At 31.8% G+C, this 21,506-nt stretch overlaps 2 protein-coding genes across 3 annotated transcripts; both read left to right on the plus strand.

Annotated features, from left to right (window-relative positions):
* Positions 1-3,460: 3,460 nt before the first annotated feature.
* LOC109805839 (uncharacterized) lies at positions 3,461-6,791 on the plus strand. Of its 2 annotated transcripts, none has more exons than XM_020368088.3 (4): positions 3,461-3,498; positions 3,751-3,847; positions 5,095-5,315; positions 6,288-6,791. In XM_020368088.3, exons 2-4 carry the CDS (start codon positions 3,758-3,760, stop codon positions 6,589-6,591), a joined length of 615 nt encoding a protein of 204 aa, XP_020223677.1. In that variant the 5' UTR covers positions 3,461-3,498; positions 3,751-3,757; the 3' UTR covers positions 6,592-6,791. The 2 variants fall into 2 exon arrangements, with proteins under 2 accessions (XP_020223677.1, XP_020223667.1); XM_020368078.3 differs by having other exon boundaries at positions 3,492-3,631.
* Positions 6,792-9,604: 2,813 nt separating this feature from the next.
* On the plus strand, positions 9,605-13,785 carry LOC109795295 (transcription factor). The gene is made up of 4 exons (XM_020354750.3): positions 9,605-9,746; positions 12,490-12,562; positions 12,648-12,703; positions 13,472-13,785. Exons 1-4 carry the CDS (start codon positions 9,622-9,624, stop codon positions 13,584-13,586), a joined length of 369 nt encoding a protein of 122 aa, XP_020210339.2. The 5' UTR covers positions 9,605-9,621; the 3' UTR covers positions 13,587-13,785.
* Positions 13,786-21,506: the final 7,721 nt, after the last annotated feature.

Consider the following 21,506-nt stretch of genomic DNA (forward strand, 5'->3'; position numbering starts at 1 on the left):
CATACACAGCCACTGTGTCATTCCCTTGATTCAGCTCAAGGAATTCCATTTCTTTCCGACTTCTCACATCATCCGGGAAATACTTCTCAAGAAAGACCTTCTTGAAGTTGTCCCAATTCAAGTGCACCCCTCCATCAATCATCCTCCGAAGTGCTCCTTCCCACCAAAAGTGAGCATCAGCAGTCAACATGAATGTGGCCAACTTCACCTTCTGAGCGATGGGACAATCCATAACATTGAAAATTTTCTCTATTTCTGTTAGCCAATTCATAGCAGCATCTGGGTCATATCCTCCTTTAAAGGTAGGTGGGTGATTTCATTGAAATTGCTCCAACCAGTTAGGAGTAACTTCAGTCCTATTGTTATTATTCATAGCTTGTGCTAATGCTTGAAGAGCATCGGCAATCGCACGATCATTTCTACCAGCCATAGTCTAAGAAAATAATACAATCAATAAACATAATCAATCATCATACTAGCATACCAACAAGTTTAACAATCAGTTTAGTCCATCATTCATGTACCAAATAAACATAGTAAATCAAGTAAGCATAGTAAACTCATAACTCACGGTCGATTAGATCGACCTGCTCTGATACCACTAAATGTGACACCCTCTACCCCATTATTAATATACAACAAATGTAACAATAAAATATTTCTTTTCTTCTTTTTGGGTAAATAAAATCTTTCATAGTTGACAAATATCACAAGGTAGAAGATTCACATTCGTAACTCATAAATCATAACTCCAGTGTAGAAATTATAAAAGAGAAGAAGTTAAGATTTTCAATACAATTTAGTGAAAAACAAGAAATCATATATATACAAATAATAATAAAGGAAATATAAATTAACTCCAGTAAAGGTGGCAGTGCCTCCTAGTTAGGGATTAATTTATACTCCCAAATCATATAATAATAAATATAACAAAGATGTACATTTTGGTCTTTTCTCAAGAACGTTCAAAATTACATAAGACGAGAAAATTAAAGCTTTTAAAACAATAACATCCCTAAAAAAAACAAGCCTAGCTATGCCCGATGTCACATCCTATCAGAGCATGCCCCACTGAAGCCTTAAGCCTCATCACCAACATCCCCATGATGCTGATCATCTGCAACACAATTTAAAACATATACAAAAACAACAAGGGAGTGAGAAACATCTCACTCAGTTTCAGGTGCAGAAATAACTGCTAGATAGCACACACACACACAACATATATAAGTCACATGTAAATAATACATAAATAGTCAATATCACATATATATACTCATTTATCATGCTTATGATGTCATGGACTCAACTCATAAATGCATGCATGTGGCGCCATACGGAAGATTCACAATTCATCGTTAGTGACCCTAAGGTACACCTGGTTACATCACTGGTGACCCTAAGGTACACCTTGTTAGCATGTTACATCGTGGGTGACCCTAAGGTACACCTTGTTAGTCGTGGGTGACCATAAGGTACACCTTGTTAGTCGTGGGTATGCGGCCTCAGCGGCACACCTGGAGTAATATATGCATATGATGCATGTCATACATTCATAATCTCATGGACTCAACATTTAACTTATTACATAATTTCATTTAGTACATCATATCATTATTTGTCATAGTATCATAATCATAGTTTGTCTCAATAGTCCATTCTTAGGTCTCATGTCATTTGTCCATATTTCACATGGTCATGTCATCAATACTCCTCATAAGGTCCGCATAGGTATTCATAGAGAGCATTCTTGTTCATATTAAAACTCATTTATTATTAACATTAATTTCATACTCATTTATTACTTTCAACAAAGAACAAAGTATAATAAATAGAAAATCGGACAGAACAACGGCACCTTTAACAAAAACAAAGTAGAGTAAATAGAAAATCAAACAGAACAACGGCACCTTTAACAAAGAACAAAGTAAAGTAAATAGAAAATCAAACAGAACAACGGCACCTTCAACAAAGAACAAAGTAAAGTAAATAGAAAATCAAACAGAACAACGGCATCTTCAACAAAGAACAAAATAGAGTAAATAGAAAATCAGACAGAACAACGGCAAGGGATTGGGGGTCAATCCGACAAACAACTATCCAACAATTATCCCCACACCCCTGAGCGAGGTTCTCACTCCCCCCCTTACCTGGATAAGCGGAGCTGAAACTTAGGCAGAGCCTCCTCCTCTGGATTCCCTCTTCCTTTCTCTCTCTCTTTCTTTCTCTTTCTTTCTTTCTCTTTCTCTCTCTCTCTCTCTCTCTTCTCTTTCTCTCTCTAAAATTTCACTTTCTTCCTCTGTATAAAAATTTTCACCCCCTGCCCCTATTTATAGGCAATCTGACGCACCCGGAACGACCCGTACTGATTTCGGAACGGCCCGTTCCGGATCCTTCAAATCTGGGCAAAATTTGTAACTGGAACGGCCCGTTCCAAAATCGAAACGGCCCGTTCCCAAAAAACCAGAACGGCCCGTTCTGAAACCAGAACGGCCCGTTCTCAATCTCAGCAGAACGGCCCGTTCTCCTTCCGGAACGGCCCGTTCTCCACACCGGAACGGCCCGTTCCAAGGCCATTCTGGGACTACAAAAACCTCACATTTTCAACATTTGGAACGGCCCGTTCCACTTTTGGAACGGCCCGTTCCGAAACCCAAAATACCCCTATAACTTTATTAAAATTACGAAAATACCATTAAAAAAATAATAATAATAAAAATTTGGGTGTTACAACCAGCCGGATCGTTACACATTAATTACTAGACTAATACTCCATTTTCACACACACACACACACATATATATATATATATATATATATATATATATATATATATATATATATATAACTAATTTCACTTACATAAAAAAATAATTAAATATATTTAATTTTCATAATTTCATATAAAAAGGTATATTGTATTTACAAAAATATTCATAATCACATTTATTATAGATATTGTCTTCCTCTATTGTTATAAGAATATTTTTAGATAAAAAATATTAAATATGATTAATTTAGTTGAAATTTATTTACATTTTAATCAAAAAATTTAAATATCTTTTTTTATATTTAAGTCCAGAGAGTATTATATCACACTTTCTTTGCCTTTATCGTTAATTATTAAACAAATAGACAGTAAGAAAACATAATATTCAGAATATTATTTTAATTGGAAAAATCTGATTAAGTTAATAATATAAAACAAAGAAAGAAAGAATCTGATTCTTTGGTATAAAAAAAATCAGGAGGATCAAGAATGAATAATTATTAATTAGAATTATGCAGGCGAAATTGTTACATAAATAAAAATACAGGAATTGGAAAGGTGTAACTAATTTCCATATTTATGATTGTTATTATAAATGAAAATGAAAATAAAAAACAGTTAATGAACAGCTGTAATAGAGAGAGAGAGATAGATGAATGGAAGCAGAATTGTGATCCAAATACGTGATTGTAATATTTGGAAGGGTTAAGGATAGTTGACTTATTAAGGTAAGACCACGACCTCTAAAATATCCTATCCTAGTCCATTTATGCGTCTCTTCCCTCACAATTCACGAACCCAGTGAGGAATCTTCAATTGGGTTCGAATCTCCGAATTGCTTTCGGAGATCTCGCTCATCAGGCATGTCATGTCATGTCATTTTTCACTTGGGTTCTTCAAAAAAAAATATTTTTTTTTTTGTTTTTGTTTTTGTTGTTGTTGTTGTTGTTGGTTTCTGAATTCGAATTCACTTCTTGCAGGGGGGATATGGCTGCCACGGTGAAACAAATGGCGTTGATCGTGTCTCTGTTGGGCCTCGTGTCTTTCATTTTGGGGGTTGTTGCTGAAAACAAGAAGGTAATGACCCAAACGTGTTCAATTATGAATCATGATTTGTGGGAATTTTGCGAAGGGCTGTGAAATGAAAGTGGGTTTTGCAAAGATTTAATTTTGGAATTGGGATTGTGATTGTTCAGAGATGAGAGTTCTTGAACCTCAGTATGGTGGAAGTTGGGTTGTTGAGACTTATAAAACCTTCTTATCGAAGATGTATGCAAATTTGAGACCTTCACCAATTTGATGCATGCTATTAAATTGTGACTACATTGATTTAAAACTATTGATGTTTAAGGTCAACGTGCATAAATTTGTGTAAATTATTTTGTCTAAAATATGTTTGTTCATTGTAAGATGTAAATGTGGTTTGTTTTTGAAACAAAACTTAGATGGAATTCTTTGGGTGTTTTTTTTTTAATTAGAATTGGAGTTTTATATGATAATTGTATAATATATGTTTATATTAATTGTCAACATAGGTTCTCACGAAGAAGTCAAATTCTAATCGGAGAACAATACTAAATGCATCTAAAGAATTTCATTTTAAGATTTTATTAAAAACAAATCTTAGAAAATAATTTGGTGGGATGAAAGAAGAAACCAAAAAGCAATCCATTTTTTTTAGGAGTTGTGCCTTATATTTTTATCTGAATTTGATAATAAAAGAGTAAATATCTGCCTGCAAGAATTTTGATTTTTTGATTTTTATTTTTTATATTTTGCTAATCAATAAAAACAAAAAACAAAAATAAAGATTCATTAGAACCTTATAAAGTTTAATCCTTTTTTTTGTTAAAGTTCTTTTTGAATTGTCTGCAGGTGTAATACAGCTTGAGGAGTTCAAATTTAGTTATTTTAAATAAGGGAATATGTGGAAAATAATTAACAAGACTTAAAATTTGTAAAACAAATTGTATCCTAGAAAGGAACTCAAACATCAATAATTTTGGAGAAGAGGAAGTATATCTGGGAACAACAATGCGTATATTCATATGCATTGAGAACAATTAGATCTTTTTGGCTTATCAGGTGCATTTCATATATGAGATGATCTAATGGATTCATTATATTACATGATTCACATCTATTAATTTCTTGTGTCCACTCTTGAATAATGATTGTTCTTTATAAGTTGAATATGATTTGTTTTTGAAGCTTGTAGTCGATTCTCTTACATGTTTTTTTTTCCTGCATTGATCAGTGATATTTACTCTGCTATTATGTGCGTGCATGCACATTTGGACATAAAAATGTTTTTGTTGTTACAGCCTGCGGCTGGAACACCTGTGCCTGGTGTGGATGGTATCTCTGTCACCTGCAAGTATCCAGCTGATCCAACTGTTGCACTGGGGTATCTTTCTACAGCATTTCTTGTTGCATCCACTGTGGTTGGGTATCTGGCTTTGTTTTACCCTTACAAAGGAAAATCTATTCCACAAGGAGTTCTGTTTAAACACACCACTTTCACAGTTTTCTTCAACATTGCTTTGTAAGTATTGTTTCCGTATACTTGTTTACCAATTTGCATGATTAAATTTCCAGGCATTATTATATTATAATGTGATACTTTTTTTTATTGATTTTCTCCCTTGTTCCTGGAAATGGAAGATTCGTAGATAGATACTGATTGTGCTAGGATTTGATTCTTGGGGTGTTGTTTGAGATTACACTTCTGGATCTTATTCTCCACTATGAATGGGTGTTGCTATTTAAATTTATATGAGCAATTGTCAGTCATATTTTATCACGCTTCTTCTGTGTGCCATAGATATTTCAGTCTATTTCGATTAATTGATTCATTCCATGTAACAGAATTATTTTGCTCTTTAGAAATAGGCTTGCATTTGGTCAATTGAAATGCAAACACTTGTGTGTTGGTCCAAGAAGAATACACCTATTTTGTGGACATGCTGAATGTTCAATGGTCATAGATGAAATACTAGTAAGTAGTAGTAGATCACCATCTGTAGACAATAATGACATTATTAGTTGCACTTGATGTTGGGAACTACCATGCACTCCACACACAAAAAAAAAAGTATAGGGAATGGAATATTGGTAGGGTGGGGAAAAAAATACTGAACTAAACTGAATTGGCAGGGAACTGAACTCAACTATAAAAAACTAACTGAACTGTTTCTATAAAAAAAAAAACTGATTTGTGATTTTGAATTTTGATTAATATTAGACTAAAACTTAGATACAGTTTCTTGGATACAATTGGTGTTGTTTTCTAATCAAAGTTAGAATTTTACTTCAATATTATGTAAGTGTATTTCATGCAAGTCTCATTAATATACATTTACGTATACTATCTAGGTAAAACTCCAACTTTGATAAGAGAACAATACTAGTTGCACTTAAGGAACTGTATCTAAGTTTTGTCCTTAATATTACTACTAGATGACAATGCGTTTCTTATCTCAATATTGTTCTTGTGTGCAATTTTGTGTTCACTTAGGTTCACCACTGGATTAGCTGCAACATTGTTGTTATGGCCAACGATCACCGAACAGCTTCACCTGACGCGCAATGTGCACCGTGATATGAGCTATGAATGCCCTACAGCTAAAACTGGTCTCCTTGGAGGTGGTGCCTTTTTGTCCCTTGATTCATCTCTACTTTGGTTGATTACCCTTATGTTAGCTGGCAATGCGCGAGAGGATTTCTTTGAAGAAGAAGAAGAAGATGGTGATAAGGGCGAATTTGGTGCAGTGTCCTCCAATGCTTATTATGATGATGATGGAGTAAAGGGTAGTGCCTGAACTGAAGCATGCTCCTAAAAAAGGTAGAAAAATAAATGTTGCACTGGTACTCCTGTAGTTTTCTTTTAATCATGCTGAACAATTTCGTGAATCATGATTGTATATATTTTAAATGGTTGTTCTCGGTGAACATTTATTAAGCTCAAGCACAGTACTGCAGAAACACATAGTTGTTTATAAATGTTTCATTTTTTTTTTCCCGTGAATTCTACAGAAATTTATCTCAGGGTGGCTAACTTGTAACTGTGTGGATCTTTTTGCCTCTTTTTTAAACGTTTATAGTTTCAAGGTGACTGGGAAGTGGGAATATCCGCGACAATCACTAGAATACAGAACATTGTGATGAAATTCTGTTATAAAATTTTTTACTTGTCTATATAATAATTCTTGGGGCCAGCTATCCCACCCTTTGAAGTGCCTCCAACGTAGCGAGAAGATTAGTCACTGCTGTTGGCGGTGGATACTCCAGGAACGAACCTAAAAACACTTGTCTATATAATAATTAATGTTTATGGCTAGCTTACTATGGTTATTATGTTGAGATTAACTTTAATCTCGAAGACAACATGCGAATTTTGTTCTTATACAGACATGTCTACTTGGTTTAGTTGTGAGGAGGTGGAAACAAAAATAGTGATTAATAATTTATATTATAAAACAAAATTGTTTTATTTATTTATAATTTACCTTAAAATATTAATATTTAACTTATAAATAATTATGACAGATAAAAATTGAGTTAGATAAAAATTAAAAGAACTTCTAAAAAAAAATTTCTCAAAGAAAATTTTCTGAAAATACTCCCGGAAAAGAGATTCTAGTATTTAATATATAGAAGTTAATTATTTCAAAGAAAATATTTGTCTCCTAAGTCCTTAAATAATTAAAATATTCATAGAAAATAGAAGAAAAAATGCGGGTATTTTTCTTTAAATATTTATTTAAAAATGAAAAGTAGAAGAAATTTTGACGGTTGATTTGAATAATAATAATATGAGTTAATCACTGCTAGTGTAAAGTTTTTTTTTATACTAACAATCAATTATATCTCTTAATTGTGTCATATCACTGTTAAAAGTAAATGTGTTTATAGTGACAAGACACAATTAAGAGATATAATTGGTTGCTAGTGTAAATTTTTTTTAATAATATATTAAAAGGTGTATCACTAGTTACCCTATCCCGCATTGTCATTTATCGGGGGACTTTTTTTTGGTCTACTCGTGGAATATAATTTTTTTTATAAAAAATATAGTATGAAATGAAATTAATTTTAAAGTAAAATATTTAATTAACATAAAATAAATTTTATTACAATAAATAATAGTTTGATATAAAATTATATCAATTTTAAATTTAAACAATAATATTTTGTATTTGAATCAATCTGGCTTAATTGAGCATATGGTCATTGGTCTTGAGTGATGGTTTCCTTTGTCTTTAAAGTTATTGAGAAAAGTTAACAGAATATAAAATAAAGCAAAATAAAATTAAATATGCTTAAAAAGGTGATATAATGTTAATTTTAAATTTGAATAGTAATATTTTAAATTTAAGTTAATCGAATTTAATTGAGTAAATTATCATTTTAAGTTTATTTTAAAACTTTCCAAAATAATTAAAAATATTTAAAATAAACTCTACAAATTAAAAGTCATAAAATACAAAAATATACATCAATAATTAAAATAATAATAACAATTATTAATTAAAAATATTATTTGTCTATTCCTAAAATCATTTGAATGAATTTAAAAATTTGTAGTGATAATTTAAAGGATTATATTTTTGTTGAATGAATCTATAACAATATATAAAGAAACATTATGTCTAATTTTTTAAAATAATTATATCTCTATATTTGTATTCTAATTCTTTTAACAAAATATTTAAGGATAAAATAGAAAAAAATGCATATAAAAAAATAATAGCTACTAATTTATTTTTTAAAAACAATTAACTTTTTTGGTGAAACATAAAGCTCTTTTTGCATTGCTAGTCGATAATCTATAATCTATACTTGTTATAAGGGACATATATTTTGGTAAATATTCTTTTGATGTTCACTTTTTAGTGGACCATTATATCTCTTGAATATAAAAAAAAATCATCTTATATATTTTTGATTTGTGTGTAATTATTAAATATACATTGCCTATACTAATATATAAAGAGGATACCCTTTTTCGTAACTACCTTGGTCTCCACTTTTCTTGACCATTATACTCTTTTATTTTAAAAAATTATAATTTTTTTTATCAAATTTAAGAATTTGAAACTAATGAATCTATACTTCTATGCTAATATATAAATGAAATATCACTTTCAATAACTACTTTTTTTATGAGTAACTTCTCATTTTTTTTATTATTTTTTTTCTTTTAATACAATGCAGTCACAGAGTGCCTTTTTCCCTCTAGTAATATATAAAGAGAATATCCCTTTTAATGTCTAATTTTCAAAGATAATTATATTCCTATATTTATATTATATTTTTTTTCAACAATATATCTAATGATAAAATAGAAAAATAACGTATATAAAAAATAATAACTCTACCAATTTATTGATATTTAATTTTTTTCATGGAGACAGATTCTTTTTCATTGCAAGTGTTAAAAGAGTATATATATATATATATATATATATATATATATATATATATATATATATATATATATATAACATAATTAAAATAATGATTAATGTAAATCGCAATCTCTATATATATTTAGCAAGTATTTAACAAAAATGGATATATTATCATGTACTAGGGAAAGAGGTCTCTAAATATCTTTAAAAATAGAAAAATATAATAATATGAAGGATTATTTAGAATTAATTAATAATAATTATTAATTTTTTTTAATAATTAAGAGTATAATTGTTCACGAAGACAAAAAAAAAAAATTATACGAAGAAGTATTGATTTTAAAAAAATAATTATATGAAGAAGTATTCATTTTATATGTTAGATGTATAGATTGAAACTGTTGACATTGAATTAAGTTGAAAATCTAAAAGTCGTAAATGAAGGGCAATGATGGAAATTCACCATTAAATCTCTTAAAAAACCCTATCTTAGAATGTTGTTCCCTCCCTCACGGTTCTCGATCTTGTGACATGGCTACCACACCGCAATGGGAATTCTCCTGGTTCCTCTCTCTCTCTCTCTCTTGATTCTATGCTTTTTCAACCATGTTTTTTTTTAATTGTTGTTGTTGTTGTTACTGTGGCTATTTGGGTATCATTTTGTTACAATTTGAATTTGGTGTGAAAACATTGAAACCCAAAGAATCCCTCTTAAATTTGGGAAATGATGAAATTCCCTCCACTCAGTTTCGTTTCCTTTCTATTAGGCTTCACCTTCAATTATCTCTTGAACTAATTCATGTATGCATTGTTTTCATAGCCACTGAAAATGGAGCAGCCCTCAAAATCATGGTAGTTAGTATGCGAATCGTGCTGTTTTTCCTTAAAAAGACTCAGTGTCTTTGTGCTTTGCTGGGTATGCACAGCCCTAATTCCAACGACACCGTATTGGGCATTTTTTTTAACTTTTAAGAATCTTTTACAAACTGTGTTGAGTCTTTTGGCTTTTAGTTTTAAACTATTATTATCAAAATGAAGTGAATCATGGTAATTACTACTTATATTACTTATATGTGTTTGGTGGGATTTTAACTTTTTGGGGAATATTTTAAATTTAAAATTAATTAAAATAAAAAATAAGTTGAATTAGTGAGTTAAAGTATAATTCTCTCAATTCTCATGGGAATACAACTTTCTCTTCCTCCCCATGGGAATCAAAATGAAATGAATCATGTTGTACCTACTTTATTGAAAATAAATTATATTCAGGAATATTTTTTCAAAACTCTAAACAAATATAAAAATATGAATGAGTTTTTAATCCATCAGACAACCTCACTTGGCTTATTTCACTCAATAATCTATGTTCAACATCAAATTTTAAATCATCATATGGGTATTGAGATTTCAAATTACCATATGATAATTTGAAATTTGATGTAGAAAATGAGTTATTGAGTGGAGTAAAATCATGGAATAAGTAAATTCCTCCTCAAATAAAAATATTTGATCCATGTGATAATTGTTTATTTTAATATCTTTATCATAAAACATAATAAAAAAAATCTTTTGTAATTTTTCAAATGCAAACATTTGATTAATATATAATGAATATAATATTTATTATAAATTTAAATTTATAATAATTTTAATGACAGAATATTCATTGTAATTTTAATATTATTCTATTGTCAAATTAAAAATATTTGATTGATGTGGTCATTATTTATTTTAATATCATTATCATAAAATCTATTATATAACATGAAAAATAAAATCTATTATAGTTTTTTAAATACAAATATTTAATTAATATTAATATATAATAAATATTGTAGCAGAATATTTATTATAAATTTTAATATATAATAATTTTAATGACAGAATGCTTATTATAAATTTTAATATTAATATTATTCTATTATAACAATAACAATTTTTAATAGAACTCATGTATCTTATGTTATTAGACTTATGGTTTTTTAGTTATTGACAATGAAGATATGTTTTTATTAATTTCATATGCTTGTTTTATTATTCATTATGAATTTTACTATTCACGATACAATTCAATTCGCAATTCAAAAAATGGATCTTTTGATTCACAATTTGAATCTCGATTCAATTATCATGCTCAAAAACACTTGTAACCTGTACCTCTAAATCTTGTAATTTGAAGTGTATTCTTTTTAGATTAGCGGTAGCTTTGTGCTAGTGTATATTTTGGTTATTCATTGAACTCGTGTTCTAATTATTAAATTCTTCACATTTTGTTAGTAACTTTTGTACCGAGCAAATACAGATTCAAACAAGTTATGTGGACCGGTTTGTAAAGGGGAAATTTATAGGTTGATTCAGGATATTAGGAAAGGATAATATATAAAAATTTAGTATGGCTTATACCTTAATAATCCTCCTGTTCCATAAAACTTTAAATTGTCTACGATTAACATAGATGTAATTCTTTGTAGACGAAAAGTTTGTTACAATTTTTAGTTTTATTGTTGGGATACAAATATCTTTTGTGTAGTCTTCCCATATTTGTACTTAGATTATAATTATAATATAAAATATAATAATTGAATGCTGTGAGCAGTTTCAATTTTGCTCAGGTGCTTGGCATTTCTCAGTTTCCTTTTTTTTGGTTGTTGTATTTGACCTCATTGTGTGTCCTAGGTCTTTGGCTACTGATGTAATTATAGAATTAGGACTCTGTAACTGATAGAACACCAGGAACAAAAACTACTGTAAGTGTTATTCAATTCCAGAAAGGTACTGAGCCAAAGCTCTTGCAAAAGAGACAACCAGAGCCCTTGGCTGCTTGCAGAAAACTCTTCTCTGTCAAACTGATTACCCAAGCATGCTTTTGTCAGACACTTCTCCCAATATTCCTGTTAATTTACTAACCAATTTGTCTAGTCAGCATAAGAAATTCCCCTCCATTCTTCCCTTTTGTTACCTTTTGGAATGAAACCCAAATCATAGGCCTCCTTATCCATTGTGCCTAAATCCAACAATTGGTCCAATTCCTGTTTAGGCCTGGAACTCAGTATGTTAAATTAGATACAATCAAAATCTCAAGTTTTTGAATTAATCAGTTAAGTATTGTTAGTAAAATAAATAACATTTTTTATACTCATCATCTGATCTGGTGAATGTGTATCAATTGTGTGCAAATTTCCTGTATTTGAAAGATTCACTGCTATGAGAAAAACTTGATTCGGAAATTCTGAGGTTTCCCTTGTGTTTGAAATTAGTATTAACAAATGTGTAAATGTGTTATTGTAAATGGAATGACAATTGCAGTGACATGGAAATAGATTTTGGATCTGAAGAGAATGCTTCCATTGTATTTTCTGCCTTAGCCGTTGACAAAGAGGTGATTGTCTGAAGACATGAGCTTTCCAATGCTTTACGAATTTTTTTCAAGTATCTATTTATTCATGATTCTGTGCCTTCTGCAGTTGCAACCCGATAAAGTAAAACGACTCATGACAGTGTCTGATGGAAAGCTATCAGCGTGAGTATCCTCTATGGTATTAATAGTTGAATGTTTTTATAAACGATTTTATGCTCGGTTTACTAGTGCATCATTTGTTGTTTAAATGCAAAATATGTTATTATGTTAGGAGTAAAGTAGGATATAAAATACATTGTTTTATAGCTCAACTGAAGCTTATATTGTAATCAGTTTTTAGCCATTAAATATGTGTATGAAATGCTATCTATAGCGCTACCTGAGTATCTGCAAAACGTTTGGGTTAATTGCAATTATTTTTTCATTAAGATGTTATGACAATGATTACAACTTTAAATAGGACAAAACTTAGGTACAGTTAATATTGTTATCTAATCAGAATTAAAGTTTTATCTCAGTAATATACATTTACTTTTAATGTAAATATTTAAAAAAAAAAAATTAGATATGCTAAGACATCACAATGTAGAAAAGAGATCCTAATTAGGTTAGCACCTCAATCTACACTAATTATCTGCAATATATTACTTTTAATGTAAATATTAATAATATACATTTACACATATTAATAAAGTAAAACTAGAATTCTGATTAGGGAATAACATCAATTATGTTTAAGGAATTGTACTTAAAATTTGTCTTTTTAAATATATCATCTCCAATATGAACACATTCTGTTAGTAATTAATTTTAGGGTGTCTTTTATCTAAAAGGATTCATTTGATTCCGTGATTAGATAATTTAGCTTCGTGGGCATGCTGAATGTGTAATCTTATTTCTTCCGTTCTCCTTACGATGCATCTCATTCAGGCACTTTGAGGCAACAGAAGCCAGGTTTCTCCGGGCATCATTTAGTGCTTTTGTAGATGTCATGACACTAGCCACGAAAACTATTGAAGAATTTGGTCAAGGAATGAAGTTGTGACGTACATCTCCTTATCTTTGAATGTTGGATTGTTCTAGTGTACTATAAGTTAACTTCTACGGTCTAAATGTACCCATGTTTGTTTCTTTCAAGCAGGAAAATTTTCAGATTTTGTTTTTAATTTTTATACATATGATGTTTCAAGGGTGTAATATGTATTGCTTAGTCACTCAAATCTACTACTACTATCTACTCTTAATTCCTGGATACTAATCACTGAAACAGATTAACATGACACTTGTTTCCTAAAATTTAGAAATTTGTTTCCATGTTGAGACAGAAATGGTGGATTGCCAGAGGTCTCTCATATTATGCCATTCTAAGCGCAAGCACAAAATAATGCTAAAGATAAGCAATGTTTTTATCAAAATAGTTTTTATTTCTGAATTTATAATATTCGTTTTAAAAAGTTATTTTGTTTTTTAAAAAATAAATTAGAAAATTGAAAAAAATTAAACTAATGTAAATACATTATATAATTATACGTACAAACAATGATTTTAGTCATGCTACAAACTTGGGTAAATACCTAGACTTTCCACTCTTATCAGGGGGAGTCAAGAAAGGTGATTTCTCCTTTATTATGGACAAAGTTAATGGTAGATTGCAAGGTTGGAAAAGCAAACTGACTAACCGGGTCGGTAGAGTTACACTAGCCAAGTCTGTTATTTCAGCTATTCCTACTTAAACTATGCAGAACTCGTGGATTCCCGAGGGTGTTTGTGATGATATTTGCAAGTCTGTTATCTTGTTTGTTTCCTCTTGTTGCAAGTGAGGCTTAGAGGAAGAAAGCACGATCCATCTTCTTTGGGATTGTGCTTATGCAACTTGAATTTGGAGGTCACTTGGTTTTGATGACAATTCTGACATCTATAGTTTGGATAACATTGATTGGTTCTACACATGGCTCCAACAAAAGCATGGAATCCTCTTTGCTTGTGCTTGCTGGTTCATTTGGTGGGTTAGGAATCTATATAATGTAATGAAAGTAGATCAATTAACCATTGATATAACAACAATGGCACTAGAAATATGGATAAACCTTAATACGTATTATTTTATCAGTGAGTATGTCTCCACTAGAGAAAGGAAGGTACTATGCAACGAAAGTAATTATAGAGAAAATAAAGAGGAGAAGCAGAATACAACCATTTTCTATTCTCCCCCTTTCCTTTGATACTATATGACTTATTGCTCCCTCACACACAATCCCTCATGCGTGAATTGACCCTCCTCGTCCTAGCACTTTTTTGGTTGCCCATAATCATTGGATCACTTGACACCTGTCCATTCTTCTTAACAGAAATATTCTCCTCCGCATCCATTTCCTGAATTGCCCCTATGCTATTTTCACTTGTGACATTACCTCCCTCATTAAAAGCAACCTTGCCCTCTAGGTTGAAGTCAGGATAAGCTTGCTGCACATAGGTAAGGTCATCCCAAGTAGCCTGGTAAGCATCAATGCTTGCCCGCTGTACCAAAACTTTAGGAATATGTTGGTCTCCTTGGATAAGAACTATAGATTGTAAAATCTCTTGTGGCTACAATATAGGGCCAATGTTATTCATAATTAGAGGAAGTGGAATATAGGATTGTTGATGAATCTCGCAGCATGGTTTCAATTGTGACACATGAAAAACAGGGTGAATGCGAGCAGTTGAAGGCAACAACAACTTGTAAGCAATCGGACCAAAACATTAGATAATAGGAAAATGACCAAAGTATCGCATGCCCAATTTCTAATTTTTTTTGCAAAGCAACCAAATTTTGTCGATAAGGGTGGAGCTTAACCAACACTATATCTCCAACCTTGAATTCCACATGACGTCGTCGCTTATTTTCCTGTCGCTTCATATACTGTTGAGCCTTGTGCAAATTGCCCTTTAACTGAAGCAAAACAACATCATACTGCTGCAATAGTTGTTGCAATGTTGGAGGGTCCTGCGCATTTGTAACATACTTGTCAATCCTAGGAAGATCTCGACCATAAACTACCTTGAAAGGCATCATACCCGTACTGAGATGGTACAAAGTATTATACTAAAATTTAGGCCAAGGTAACATTTTCAGCCACAACTGGGGATTATCATAAGCAAAACAACGTAAATACATTTCCAAACAACGATTGACAGCTTCAAATTGACCATCAGATTGGGGATGGTATGCACTGCTCATAACCAATGAAGTACCACTCAACTTGAAAAGTTGTTTCCAAAATTGACTCATAAAAACTTTGTCTCGATTAGAGACAATAGACTTGGGAAATCCATGAAATTTCACCATGGTCTTCATGAACAAATCAGCCACTTGTGCACTAGTGTAATCTGCCTTTAAAGGAGCAAAATGAACATACTTAGAAAAGCAATCTACCACTACCATGATCATTGTCAAACCACTAGCATTAGGTAGTCCCATGATGAAATCCATCGTGATATCATCCCATATCTGTGTTGGAATTGGAAGAGGATGCAATAACCTTGAAGGAAGTGTATTGGAAGATTTAGCCTATTGACAAATGAGACAGTTTTTTAACAAAATTAGCTATGTCTTGATGCATACCCTGCCAGTGAAATTGGGCAGCAATCCTAGACACGGTTCTTGTAACCCTGAATGTCCGCCGAGTGGAGAAGAGTGGAATTCATGTAATATTTGCTTAACCAAGTCATGCTTCTTAGGAATAACCAGCCTACCATTCTGGTATAACAATTCATTATGTGTGGAATAATTGGGATGAGGAGGGGTGCCTTTGCGACATAACTCACTTATGCTATTTAACTTTGTGTTGTCTGCAATCGTAACACGCAAAACGAGCATAATTGCCATGTGTGGCTAAGACCATGCCATAAAAATGATCTGGATAAAGCATCTACAACCACATTGTCCTTCCTCGGTTTGTACTCGATTTTAAAGTCATAGCCTAACAACTTATGCAAGCAAGCCTGTTGTTCTGGTGTTTGTAAGGACTATTGTGTAAGACTCTTTAGACTCATCCAATTTGTCTTAGTGACGAACTTGTGACCCAAAAGGTAATGTTTGAGTTTCTCTATCACTTCAGTGATGACATATAGTTCCCGCATATAAGTTGACTGTTTCTAAAGTCTGGGAGTTAATTTCTTGGAAAAGAAAGCAACTGGATGACTGTTTTGACTAAGCACTGCCCCTACATCAGTTCCTGACACATTTGTTTCCAAAACAAAAGCCTTAGAAAAATCTGGAATAGTGAGAACTAGAGCTTGAGTTAAAGCAGATTTGAGTGTTTCAAAAACACCCATATCAACAACATCCCAATTAAAACTGTCTTTCTTGAGCAAATTTGTCAAAAGGGTTGCAATAGATGCATAACCTTTGATAAACTTCCTATAATAACTTGTCAGGCCCAGAAATCCCCGTAATTGCTTGAGGTTAGTAGGAAGAGGCCAAGCTAACACAGCTTGTACCTTGGAAGCTTCCACTACTACTCCTTGCCCAAAAACTATGTGTCCTAAGTATTCCACTTGAGTAAGAGCAAATGAACACTTAGATAACTTGGCAAACAATTTATGTTGTATGAGTAATTGCAAGACAACTTCTGAATGGTGTAAATGAGCAGACCAAGTTGGATTGTACACCAAGATATCATAAAAAAAAACAAAATAGATTTTCTCAACATCTTTTGAAAGACGTCATTCATCATACATTAGAATGTAGCTGGAGCGTTCGTTAATCCAAATGGAATGACAAGCCATTCATAATGCTCATGATGTGTTCTGAATGCTGTCTTAAATCGATCTTCCTCTTTTAACAAGATTTGATGATAGCCAGACTTGAGATCAAGCTTGGAAAAATACTGGGCTCCAAACAACTCATCAATTAACTCACCTACAATGGGAATGGGAAAACTATCTTTGATAGTTATGGCATTTAAAGCTCAATAATTTATACAAAATCTCCAAGTGCCATCTTTCTTCTTAACCAAAACAATTGGGGAAGAGAATGGGCTAGTACCTGACACTATAATTCCTTCTTGTAACATATCTGTAACCATCTTCTCAATTTGTTCTTTTTGACTGTGCAGATATCTATAAGGTCTAACCTTAACAAGATCAACTCCTTTAATCAAAGGAATACAATGATCGTGTGATCTACTAGGAGGAAGACCAGTAAGAACAACAAACACATCATGATAGGTACGCAAAAGAAGTGTTAATTATGGTTCCAAGTTCACAGGTAATTACAAACAGCAATCAACACCACAATCTGGTTGCTGAAATTGCAGTGTAAATATTTCAGAGATGGCATGAGTTCTTTGCATCCTATGAAGATGATTGTATTGTGCTGGAGTTGGAAGTTTTGGTTTATCACCATGAAGGGTAATAAAATTCCCTTCCACAAAGAACTACAATTTCAAAGCACTGTAGTCTGAAATATGGGCGCCCAAAGTAGCTAACCAAGCTGCCCCTAAGGCCAAATCTACACCTGAGATCGGCAGTAAGTAAACGGGTAGTTTTAAGGAATGCCCTTGGATCTATACTTCAACATCCCAAACCCTACCTTCCACAGTCAAGGAGTGTCCATTACCTACTAAGACATGAAAGCCCATAGTTGGTTCAATGGTCAATTTCAAGCAATGTGCAAGGCATGGTCACAAGAAATTGTCCGAACTGCCACTGTCAAGTAGTACTTGAATCGTCACCCCATTGATAATACCATGAAATTGCATAGTACCAATGCTGAAAGCTCCTTTGAGAGCATTAAAAGAAAGATGAGGTTCTTATTCCAATGATTGCATCTGGTTGATATTGGCCTCATCAGGTGGGTTAGGTTCCAGTAGTAAGTCTTCCTCTCCCTCTAATTGTAACAATAAGTATTGTTTGTTGGGGCATCTATGTCGAGGTGAAAATTTCTCATCACGAGTGAAACACAATCCCTTCTCCCTTCTCAATTACATTTCTGTTGTAGACATTTTTTTAACATTGGCAAACTTAATTGATTGATAGTTGGGCTGGTTCATAGTGTTTGGCGTGGGTAACAAGGGTGGTAGGCTCGTGGATTTAGTTGTTTGGGCTAGGGATGAGGGTTGATATTTTGGGTAAGAGTGGGCTAAGGTGGTTTATTATTTAGGCAGGTATTTCTCTTTGAAAAGTTTAGCCAATGAAACAACACGTAACAAGGAGGTTGGAGTTTGAGTGATAACATCTCTTCGAATGTCACTCTTAAGGCCACTAAGGAAACAATCAAGTAAGGCATCTACAGTAATACCTTGAACACGATTAACCAAAGCTGTAAATTCGCGATAATAATCATGCACCAACCCCGTTTGCATCAGTTTAAAAAGGGTAGAACAAGGGCATTCATAAGGAGATGGACCAAATTCCAATTTCAGGGCCCGAGTGAAACCAACCCAAGATTGACATGGATTGTTCTTAGCCATCAATTGGAACCAAGGAGTCACATCTGCTTCCATATGAACTGCAACAATGGTGAGACATTGCGCCTCTAGAGTATTGTAAAACGAAAAACTATTCTACCTTAAAGATCCATTCCAACACGTTCGAACCATTGAAACGTGGAAAATCAAGTATGAAATTACGAACCTAAAATAGTTGCATCGGACTTGTGGCGGATGTTTGCGATGACGCCGCTACTACATGCAACGATGTAACTCCAGCTTCCAGACTCTCAAAACGAGTAGAATACTCCTTATGCCTAGAAACTCCAAAATTTGCATGACATCTGTGGAAAACTCCTTCAACCGGGTGTTTTCAACCATGCTTGAGAATGAGTCGAGAACGAGAGCATCAATGTAATGAAAATAGATAAATTAACCATTGAAATAATAACAATGACACCAGAAATATGGATAAACCTCGATACGTATTATTTTATCGGTGAGTATATCTCCACTAGAGAGAGGAAGGTACTATGCAATGCAAGTAATTATAGAGAAAATATAGAGGAGAAACAATATACAACCATTTTCTACTCTCCCCCTTTCCTTCGATACTATATGACTTATTGCTCCCTCACACATAATCCCTCATGCGTGAATTGACCCTCCTCGTCCTTGCACTTTTTCGGTTGCCCACAATCATTGGATCACTTGACACCTGTCCATTCTTCCTAACAGAAATATTCTCCTCCGTGTCTATTTCCTGAATTGCCCCTATGCTATTTCCACTTGTGACACATACTTTTGACTATATTGTTTGGACCCCTTGGTACACAATATCTCTAATTAGATCAACATTTGATATTTTGTAAGCTTCTTCCATTAAGACTCTTGGGCAGGTTCATAAATTGATATCATGGTCTCCTCTAACTGATGGCTACATCAAGATCAACTCAGATGGCAACTCAGTGGGAAATCCTGGATCATCTGGCTTTGGTGGCATTGTTAGTGACTCAATTGGACAATGACTTTTTGGCACTCTGGATATTATGGCTTTACAACAATTATGAATGTTGAATTGCAAGGAATTTACAGTGGCTTGACTTTAACTTGGAATGTATGTTATAGGAGAGTCATTTGTCAAAACATATTCTTTAGCATCTATCAAACTCTTCTTAGAACCTATTTCTATTTGACATCCTCATGATATACTCGAAAATTTTATTCGCTTGTTTATAGATAAAAAATGACAACTTTCTTTTCTACATATTTTAAGAAAGGGAAATCAGTGTGTGGATTGGATGGTAAAATATGGAGTCTCCAAGAATACATCTTTATTTATTTGGAATTCTTGTTGGTTTTTTGCAGTTAATGATGACAAACGTTATGCAAATTACTTTTATTAGGAGCTAGTGTTCGTGTGTTTCTTTTTAATTAAACACTAATTTTGAATGATTAAAAAAATGTTTAATTGTATTTTTTAATTAAACACTAATTTTGAAACAATAATAATGAAAAAAAGAAAATGAAATAGTAACAAGAATTAAAAATCTTTTAGGATAAATTAGACATTTTTGTTTAAGTCATTTTAAATGATCTTCTATTTAAACTTACCATCATATTTCATTTCTTTTTACGAAATTTATCTTAATTTTAAACTTTAACTGTTAACTACACATACTTTTTAAAGTTGATACAAATTTAGTAAATCTTTTAAATCATTTTTGTACTTCTAGTTTTTTTTTTATAATTACATCCTAATTATTTATGGATTTAATTACGAAACAAAATGCCCCCTTTATCTATTTATGGGTTTAGTTGCTAAATTCGTAACATTCATTTTAAACAAATATTTTGTTTGAAAATAAACCAGAAAAGTAGAGAATAGAAAAATTAAACAAATGTAAATTAATTATTTTATTTAAAGAGCACATTATGGGTTTTTTTTCTTTCACATTGATATTAATCTTTTTTCTATTCTCATCCAAGTACTATTCATTTTTATTTTCATTGTCGCATAGTTATTGAAAATGACATGTAAGTTTGTGATGCTCAAAGATATGGATGACACGATAAATGTTGAAGTCTATTATATATATATATATATATATATATATATATATATATATGATGGATTATAATTACACCGGTGTAACTTATATTAAGTATTATACTGCTTAATAACTTTATATTAATTGTGAATTTTGTAAATTCAACCGTTAGATTGAAAGTTCATATCACTTTATACGTGTATATCAAATTTTTTTAAAATTGAACAACAACTTGAAGGTAATCAAAGTATTCATATTTTAGTGTATTTTGAAATGAATATGTTATGTCAATTTTGTTTTATAAAAATGAAATATCAAATCATCATGGATTAATATAAAATTTTGTATATATGATCTAAGAGATATGAACTTTCAATCTAACGGTTGGATTTACAAAATTCACATTTAATATAAAGTTATTAAGCGGTGTAATACTTAGTAAAAGTTACACCGCTATTATTATAACCCCTTATATATATATATATATATATATATATATAT

The sequence above is a fragment of the Cajanus cajan genome, chromosome 9 (assembly GCF_000230855.2).
Source record: "Cajanus cajan strain Asha chromosome 9, NIPB_CcT2T_4, whole genome shotgun sequence".
NCBI lineage: Eukaryota > Viridiplantae > Streptophyta > Magnoliopsida > Fabales > Fabaceae > Cajanus > Cajanus cajan.